Source organism: Trichomonas vaginalis, chromosome V (assembly GCF_026262505.1).
Source record: "Trichomonas vaginalis G3 chromosome V, whole genome shotgun sequence".
Lineage (NCBI taxonomy): Eukaryota > Parabasalia > Trichomonadida > Trichomonadidae > Trichomonas > Trichomonas vaginalis.
Genome location: NC_067207.1, coordinates 23,132,937 through 23,143,015, shown reverse-complemented (window position 1 = coordinate 23,143,015; position 10,079 = coordinate 23,132,937). Strand labels below are relative to the sequence as shown.

At 31.4% G+C, this 10,079-nt stretch overlaps 1 protein-coding gene across 1 annotated transcript, besides 1 other annotated feature; it reads left to right on the top strand.

The window, feature by feature from the left end:
- Positions 1-4,749: 4,749 nt before the first annotated feature.
- Positions 4,750-5,471, top strand: TVAGG3_0387940 (uncharacterized protein; the record flags this gene model as incomplete). Its single annotated transcript, XM_001293854.2, has 1 exon — positions 4,751-5,471. A coding segment is annotated over one exon (721 nt), but the record flags the coding sequence as incomplete, so codon positions are not given.
- Positions 5,472-6,651: 1,180 nt separating this feature from the next.
- Positions 6,652-6,701: a mobile genetic element.
- Positions 6,702-10,079: the final 3,378 nt, after the last annotated feature.

Sequence of the window (10,079 nt, the reverse complement as noted above, 5' to 3'; positions counted from 1 at the left end):
AAGTGCGCCATTATTACCTGCGAAGTTACATGGAATAAATCGAAGAGTAAGTACAAGATGATCTTGCATCTTTCCAAGTAAATGAAATTTATTAAAATTAAGATGATAATATTCATTTATAGTATGTGTATGATGTGTTTTCAAAATTTCTTCAAATAAAATGCAATGATAATTTTTGAATAATTTTTTTCTTGTGTATATTTCATTTTTTATTAGTGAAAATATCATTACATCAATAAGGAAAGCACAATCCAAATTCATATTAGTTAAATTAATCTACGACCAAAAGTCCGCCAAATTTGAATTAAACACGTTTTTTGATAAAAGTGTCATTTATGATTGTTGCATTTAGGGATAGTAGCCAATTTCGGTACCAATCTTGAAAATGCCTCGCCATGCCCGCAACATGGAAGAGAAGTATTGGTCTGATATTGAAATCAATCAATGCAAACTGAATCACCTTGTCATGTTGCTCCCACAGATACGGCAGTCTGAGTCCCTCGCTTGGTCATGTTGCTCCACAGATACAGCAGTCTGAGTCCCTCGCTTGGTCATGTTGCTCCACAGATACAGCAGTCTGAGTCCCTCGCTTGGTCATATCACACCAGATAAATAAAAGTTCAGCTTCACAATACTTACCTGCTCTATTATGTGATTTTTTCCAACTATCATATGTTAGTTGTTGTATTGAAGTTGAGTATGAAAGAATAATGTTGCAAGATTTCTCACCAAATAAAAAATCATTAAAGAACATTTTATTCTTTGAAAATGTATTTATGTTGAAAATAATGGAAGATGTTATTCTTGTTAGTTAGTTTACGAAGTTCTTTTGGAAGAAATTTGTTGAATATCTTTATTTTGAATGGGAATGAACTTAGGAAATTCACCACGAGCTCTTGAATAGGCAGAATTGTAATGGATGATTAGCTATGATGGGATTATACGATGTTGGTTTGTTCTAGAATGATTAAAAAGTTTTCAGGTAATGTGCTGATGCATTACAAAAGATGGAAATTATTTAAATAATAACATAGTTTAATAATATTCAATTTAACTGATTAAATATTTGAAAAATTATCTAATTAGGATTTTTTTAGTTTGAAAAGTTAATTTTAGGCATAGTGTATAAAATAAAAAGCATCTACCGTGTCAGAAAATCGAAAAGTTTTCCAAAAAAATCATAAATTTCAAATTTTGAAATAAAAATTGATACTTTTTAATATGTAAAATAAGAAAATGTATTTTTTTTGAAAAATTTAGATAGAGTAGTTCTCTTTGTATCTAAGAGGAGTGAATTTTTTTTCTTTAACAAGATCTGGAAACGAACAATTGAAATTTATTTTATCAATATCAGGAGGAAAAGTTAAGATTCAATATGGGATTGGTTGGGTGTAAGGTAGAGGAACTATTGTGTGATAGTTGATGCTTAGAGTTGAAATTGAAGGAAAATAAAACGATAAAAATAAAATGAATACAACCATGGACCCGTCAGTAATAGGTAGTGAAGAGAATAAATCATCCTTACCTCATACAACAACTCATCCTTAGCTGAGACAACAAGTCATCCTTACCTCAGTCATTGACTCATCCTTACCTCAGTCATTGACTTATCCTTACCTCAGACAAAAACTCATCCTTACCTCAGTCATAGACTCATCCTTACCTCAGTCATTGACTTATCCTTACCTCAGACAAAAAGTCATCCTTACCTCAGTCATAGACTCATCCTTACCTCAGTCATTGACTCATCCTTACCTTAGTCATAGACTCATCCTTACCTCAGTCATTTACTTATTCTTACCTTAAACAATAACTCATCCTTACCTCAGACAACAAATCATTCTTACCTCAAACAATAAACATCCTTACCTCAGTCATAGACTCATCCTTACCTCAGTCATTGACTTATCCTTACCTCAGACAAAAAGTCATCCTTACCTCAGTCATAGACTCATCCTTACCTCAGTCATTGACTCATCCTTACCTTAGTCATAGACTCATCCTTACCTCAGTCATTTACTTATTCTTACCTTAAACAATAACTCATCCTTACCTCAGACAACAAATCATTCTTACCTCAAACAATAAACATCCTTACCTCAGTCATTGACTTATTCTTATCTAAGTCATTGACTCATAATTACCTCCGACATTTACTCATCCTTACCAGAACTTTACATTTAAATTCAAAATAATTTTATTATATTAAATTTTCAAAACCATATTTTAGTTCAATACGATTATAGATATAACTTTGTCAATAATGAATATTTTTGCGATTTGGCAACGAAATATGAATCTCCGGCCGGTGTAGATTCAGAATCACCCGGGAAAATCAGATTTTATTCGTGGGTATAAATTAATTAATATGTGAAATAATTATATAATAAGAGACGGATATCCAACACTCAGTCTCTCTCAGAGACATCCAACACTCAGTCTCTCTCTTTGACATCCAACACTCAGTCTCTCTTTGACATCCAACACTCAGTCTCTCTCTTTGACATCCAACACTCAGTCTCTCTTTGACATCCAACACTCAGTCTCTCTCTTTGACATCCAACACTCAGTCTCTCTCTTTGACATCCAACACTCAGTCTCTCTTTGACATCCAACACTCAGTCTCTCTTTGACATCCAACACTCAGTCTCTCTTTGACATCCAACACTATAATTTCTTATATATATTCCTTACGCATTCACATCACATTCTTCCTAATCATTTATTAAATTTTTTCCCTTTTTTTATAAATTTTAAATCTTTTTAATTATATTTTTTTTGATTTATTTCCTTATATTTTTAAATATTTTTATCTCTCTGTATTTCAGTTTAAAATCCGTTTATTATTTCAAATTCGCTTATGGCCCAGACTCCTAAGGACATGGTTCCTGATGAGACCCGCGAGCCTTTTTTTGTTGAAGAACCAAAAATCGAAGCAATTGATCCTTTCAAGTATATTAACTGTACCAACTACCTAGATTTGAACACAATTTCCATATTACTCAAAGAAATCGAAAAAAACATACTGGCTTACACACACACCGATATTGCTCAAGCTCTTAATGTTGTCGGAATTTCTTATGAGCAATTTCAAAAAATTCCTTGCTTTGTTTATATCAACTATTTCTCCAATCTTGCCATAAAAAGGCTTGATCTTTTGGAGATCATTATTTATACATACATTACAATATGGGAGTGTAATGATATGAAAATCTTTATTGACAATAATTTTGCTTTTTTTCTTTATGTGGTCGATAAATACTTAGACTTCCAGACAATTCAACAATGCAGTTTCTATAATTTGAAAGGTAGATCAAACATAAAAGATGATGTAAAAACAAATAAGCAAATGATTAATATATTATATGAAGATTTAATTACATGTTATCCATATAAATCGACAGCCAATCTAATATTACATCTTCTAAATGATGATACTACATATAACTTTTCGAATGTTGACTTTCGATTTCTTGATGATCACTTGCATATCGCTCATTTAGCTTTGCATTTCTCTGCCACAAATGTATTCAATCAGTTTGCACAGGGCATCAAAGATAAAAACTTTAATAATTATGTTAAAATTTACAACGGATCTTATTTCGACTTTGATCTTTTGAATGATGGAACTGTGCCCAAATGGATTTTGGCAGGATCAAACTGTGTCAATGCTAATATGCTTCCATTTTTGATTTCAACTCATGATTACATCGGATTTCTAAAACAAAATAATCTGAATGAAAGAAGAATTCAAGGGCAAGTATTACTTAACTGTGCAAAATATAATGAATTCCTTATTTTTCGTACATTTTTAAATAAGGATACCGCAAAAAGCTGTATCAAACATATAACAACGGCATCTGGCTTAGAAGCATTTTATCTGGAGACAATGTATAAAATGTTAGATATAAATTTTCTTAACAAATTATATGATACAGAATCATCGAATTATATTGGACTATATTCAAGGCTTTTATTTTTCGAATGCAATTCCAAAATACCTTATAAAATCAAAAATTTTGAGCTCACTGTTAACAAAAATAAATTATTGAATCCATTTCAAGTATACGAATTTTTAAGTTATTTACCGTCATTTTTGGAGATCAAAAATGCATCGGTTAAAGATCCTAAAACGGATTTATTTCGATACAGGATAGTATACAATTTTAAATATATAAAGGAAAGCTTAATTACCTCAACAAACAAAAAAACATTATTTGATATTGTCCTTGTTAAAGGGAATTTATTTTCAATTCAATTAAAAAATCTCCCTGAAGGCATGATGATTGACGAAGATTCATATCTTAAAATTCACAAATCAATTTTGCCATCCCCACAAACCAAAAATAAATTTCGTACGAAGTTAATTAAATATAATATAATTGACCGGCCAGAAACAGAAGACGAAAGAGATATTTATGATGAGTTAAAAACCCTTCCAGGACGTGTGCGAGTTCATTATTGTGATGATAATGAAACATATCAAATGTTTTGTCAAGGACATAGAGTCGAATGGGTCTCTTGGGTATCACCAATATCTGCGCAATTGCTTATGAATCCGAACTGCAAAATTCAATTGATTGAGGTCGACGCTACCTTCCCAATTGTAGATTATATTTTAATAGTCCCTCAAATAGTTATTTATAATACAGGGATTCCTATGGGCTTCTATGTTGGTCCATCCGAAAACGCAGAAGCTTACAAACTGTTTTTTGCCTCTTTAGAAAAATCTGGTGTTACAATCGAAAGAATCAGAGAAATTCCATTCCTTGGTGATTTAGGAACTGGAATTAAAAAGTTTGCAAAAGATAAAGAATTAATCATATGGGCTTGTATACGCCATGTGCTAAATCTACTGTCTGAGGGAAGCATGGTGGATGGCATGATCGAGGATACAATCAGAGCCATAAGGCAAGAGGATTATGAAGCGAAGGCTATTCAATATACTCAATTACTCGAAGAATGGCATAATGAAGGTGCGATTTCATCGAATGCCATTCAAAAATATAACAAATTTTGCATTAATAAAAAAGGAAAATTCTGCTTGTGTTTTAGGGAATGCCTTATTGGCCCATCCAATCATGCCGAAAGTTTCCATTTGCAATATCAAAAAATCTTAGAAAAATTTTCGGCAGGAAAATTTGATTTCAAGCTGATGATTCATCTCCTTTCAGATTATATAATGCAGAGAGAAAAGGATGTACCGAAAATTGTAAATACAAATGTTAGTCGAGAACTAAGCAACCAAAAGAAATATGCAAAACAGCTCTTGAATGTTCATCCTACATGCGGACAATGGTGCATTGATCAGGAATTGATTCTTAAGAGTAAGTTCGGTGTTAAATTTCCATGCATTCACGAAATTAAGAAAGACACTACTATTTCTCAACTAACATTGCCTCCTTGCATAGGATTATTTGAAATCGAAAGAAATGAAGCACAAAATCAATTTAAAGTATCTAACAAGTCAAATCCTAAAAATTCGAATCAAAATGATCAACAAACACAAATAAAAACAAGAGGAATGAATTATGATTTTTCATTGATGGATAGTATAGAAACCAGTGCAGCCGATGATATGATGGTTGCTTTAATTGCAAAACTTTATAGGATTTATAATATCCATTATGCAAGATCATTATATCTACAAATTGTTAATAATTTCAAGGGATTTTTAGACGCCGAGGATAAATTGCATTTCGTCCTTGAACTTGAAGATGATGAAAATTTTCGGAGCATTTTAGCATCGACAAGAAAAGATTACGAAGCATATAAGAATAAAAATCATTAAATTAAAGTATTTGTTTGAAATTATTGTTGGATGGGAAAGAGAGACTGAGTGTTGGATGTCAAAGAGAGACTGAGTGTTGGATGTCAAAGAGAGACTGAGTGTTGGATGTCAAAGAGAGACTGAGTGTTGGATGTCAAAGAGAGACTGAGTGTTGGATGTCAAAGAGAGACTGAGTGTTGGATGTCAAAGAGAGACTGAGTGTTCGATGTCAAAGAGAGAGACTGTCATAAGACGAAATGGCGGAAGTGAGGTGAAGTCAAAAAGTAACACATATTTGGCCGGCTAAATTCCCCTTTAGTTTACATGTCAAAATTACAATAAATTAATTATTTTGCTTAGCAATTAGCTATGTATTAAAACTAAAATTATTACTATTCAATTCTTTACATTCAAATATTAAACAATTCAAATTTAATAACAAAGATATTACAATAAATAAAAAAAATGATTAAAAATGTCCCTGAAAATTTTCTGAAAGCTATCTCGTGTTTAGGTCTCAATTTTTTTAGAAATAGAAAAAGATTGGATTTAACTTTCAAACATTATATATAGTTTTGTATATGGAAGCCTTTAAATACAAGTTAATGATATGGAGTTGTATTGCGAGGAAGAGGGAATCAAAGAAATTGACGAAGTTCCAGAATTTTATTCAACAATTCTTAATCAATTAACAAAAACTATACCGAAACTTATCTTACCATCCAAATCAAATCACATTACATACGGAATAAACATTTAACCTTTTACCATTAAAATTATATTTATACGTTATTTAATTTTTTTACGTCTAAGTTGAATAGGATAATAGCCGAAGATATAAAGTAACTATAGTTTACAAGCTAAGGAACAAATCAGCATTGAAACTAAAAAATGCTGAAATATTATAATAAATTGAAGAAATACTGTGATAGAATACCTAGTTATACTAGATACTATTATAATATGAATTCATTTGTATTGAATATCGATAATAAAAAATCGATGAAATATTAAAATGAGAATAAATTAATAATGAGATTATAAATTAGAATTATTTCTCTTTTATTTAAAATAAAAACTTAGTTCTATTTAAATTCGATAAAGAAGTACGAAAAAGTTGTATTATACGTATGATGTTGCCCGATGTTTGGTAACACTATTGTAGAATATAAGCATATATGATAGAAAAGCAATATGCTTAAGGGTGCACCCGTATGTACGTTTATTTGAGAGGAGGAGGATTACCCTCTCAATTTTGAGGGATTCGTTAGTTTATTTTCTCGATGAATGTGCAATAAAATTTGATTTTTACCTTATCAATATACTTCATATAATATACACATGTTCATGTAAAAACTTTTTTCCAAAATCCTCAGGAATTAAGGGATTTTTGAATTTTAAGAATTTTTTTCGAATTTTTTCGAAAAAAAAATATTTTCAGAACAGCCTTAACGGCTAAGATTTAGGAACAATGTTAAGTATCAAAAAGAAAGGAGGTCTGATATAGACAACATATATCGTTGAAGGTTGAAAAAATCTCTAATATTTGAGCCCAAAATTTCAAATTTTAATTTTTTGAAAAAAGAGGCCACCCGTATGTACGTTTATTTGAGAGGAGGAGGATTATATTTTTGAAAGGGTGAAACATTATAAATATGTTAATTATATAATAATATGTATTATTATAAAAAGAAAAATAAAGCACGTTAAAATTTTTCTTTCTTGATTTTTACAAAATCTACTTAGAATTATGCAAAATATGACTAAATAATTATAAATTTCAAGTTAAATTTTAATTTTGATAAATAATTTAAATTTCAAAATATCAAGTTCAGTTCGACTATGTATGTAATTAGGGTTGTACAAACTGGCACAATTTTGCGGGCCGCCTGCCAGGAGCTGGCACGCGGCCAAAATCAAAAAAGTGGCCAAAAATCGGGCCTCGTGGCGTGGAAAGGATGTCGCCCTTCGGGCTCCACCCTTTCCACGCCACTCGGCCTATGACCACAATTATATAATATGCTCATTATTATTTTTTTCTTCTTTTCTCTTCTTTTTTTCTTTTTCTCTTTTCTTTCTTCTTTTTCCCTTTTCCCTTCCTTTTTTTCTAGTTTTGGAAAGGAAAAAGTAAAAAATTTAATAATTAATTTTATTACTATGAAAATATACTTTTTAGCTTATATTGTAAGCTGTGAGAGTTTTAAGTGATGGAAGATATAAATCAAATTTGAAATTCAACAAATCTTGTTATGATTAAGTTGAATATTGTACTCTAATTAAGAGTTTTCAGTTATGAACTCAGGTATTATATAATAAAAGTATAACTCAAGATAATAAAGAGGTTTTTAAAATGTAGATCTGAAAATCAAACTACCATGTTTGATATGATTAAGTTGAATAATGTTATTTTATTAAATGGTTCAAATCTGTGAAATCGGCAATTACAAATTAAAGGCGTAGTTCAAAAAATTAAAGAGATTTTAAAAATTTAATATCAGAATTAAACTAAAAAAAGGATTTAGTTATTTCAGTAATTATCAGAAAAGGTTAAAAAGATAGGGTAAGTAATGAGACTTGAGTGAGATGTGAGAAATCATATGTAAATAATTAGATATCTGATGAGTAAGGTAGTAATGAGAGTTAAGATCTGGTTAGTAAGGTAGTAATGAGAGTTAAGATCTGGTTAGTAAGGTAGTAATGAGAGTTAAGATCTGGTTAGTAAGGTAGTAATGAGAGTTAAGATCTGGTTAGTAAGGTAGTAATGAGAGTTAAGATCTGATGAGTAAGGTAGTAATGAGAGTTAAGATCTGGTTAGTAAGGTAGTAATGAGAGTTAAGATCTGATGAGTAAGGTAGTAATGAGAGTTAAGATCTGGTTAGTAAGGTAGTAATGAGAGTTAAGATCTGGTTAGTAAGGTCGGAGAGTTAAGATCTGATGAGTAAGGTAGTAATGAGAGTTAAGATCTGGTTAGTAAGGTAGTAATGAGAGTTAAGATCTGATGAGTAAGGTAGTAATGAGAGTTAAGATCTGGTTAGTAAGGTAGTAATGAGAGTTAAGATCTGGTTAGTAAGGTAGTAATGAGAGTTAAGATCTGGTTAGTAAGGTAGTAATGAGAGTTAAGATCTGGTTAGTAAGGTAGTAATGAGAGTTAAGATCTGATGAGTAAGGTAGTAATGAGAGTTAAGATCTGGTTAGTAAGGTAGTAACGAGAGTTAAGATCTGGTTAGTAAGGTCGGAGAGTTAAGATCTGGTTAGTAAGGTAGTAATGAGAGTTAAGATCTGGTTAGTAAGGTCGGAGAGTTAAGATCTGGTTAGTAAGGTAGTAATGAGAGTTAAGATCTGGTTAGTAAGGTCGGAGAGTTAAGATCTGGTTAGTAAGGTAGTAATGAGAGTTAAGATCTGATGAGTAAGGTAGTAATGAGAGTTAAGATCTGGTTAGTAAGGTAGTAATGAGAGTTAAGATCTGGTTAGTAAGGTAGTAATGAGAGTTAAGATCTGGTTAGTAAGGTAGTAATGAGAGTTAAGATCTGGTTAGTAAGGTAGTAATGAGAGTTAAGATCTGGTTAGTAAGGTAGTAATGAGAGTTAAGATCTGGTTAGTAAGGTAGTAATGAGAGTTAAGATCTGATGAGTAAGGTAGTAAGAGAGTTAAGATCTGGTTAGTAAGGTAGTAACGAGAGTTAAGATCTGGTTAGTAAGGTCGGAGAGTTAAGATCTGATGAGTAAGGTAGTAACGAGAGTTAAGATCTGGTTAGTAAGGTAGTAACGAGAGTTAAGATCTGGTTAGTAAGGTCGGAGAGTTAAGATCTGGTTAGTAAGGTAGTAATGAGAGTTAAGATCTGATGAGTAAGGTAGTAATGAGAGTTAAGATCTGGTTAGTAAGGTAGTAACGAGAGTTAAGATCTGGTTAGTAAGGTCGAGAGTTAAGATCTGGTTAGTAAGGTAGTAATGAGAGTTAAGATCTGATGAGTAAGGTAGTAATGAGAGTTAAGATCTGGTTAGTAAGGTAGTAATGAGAGTTAAGATCTGGTTAGTAAGGTCGGAGAGTTAAGATCTGGTTAGTAAGGTAGTAATGAGAGTTAAGATCTGGTTAGTAAGGTCGGAGAGTTAAGATCTGGTTAGTAAGGTAGTAACGAGAGTTAAGATCTGGTTAGTAAGGTCGGAGAGTTAAGATCTGGTTAGTAAGGTAGTAATGAGAGTTAAGATCTGGTTAGTAAGGTAGTAATGAGAGTTAAGATCTGGTTAGTAAGGTAGTAATGAGAGTTAAGATCTGGTTAGTAAGGTAGTAATGAGAGTTAAGATCTGATTAG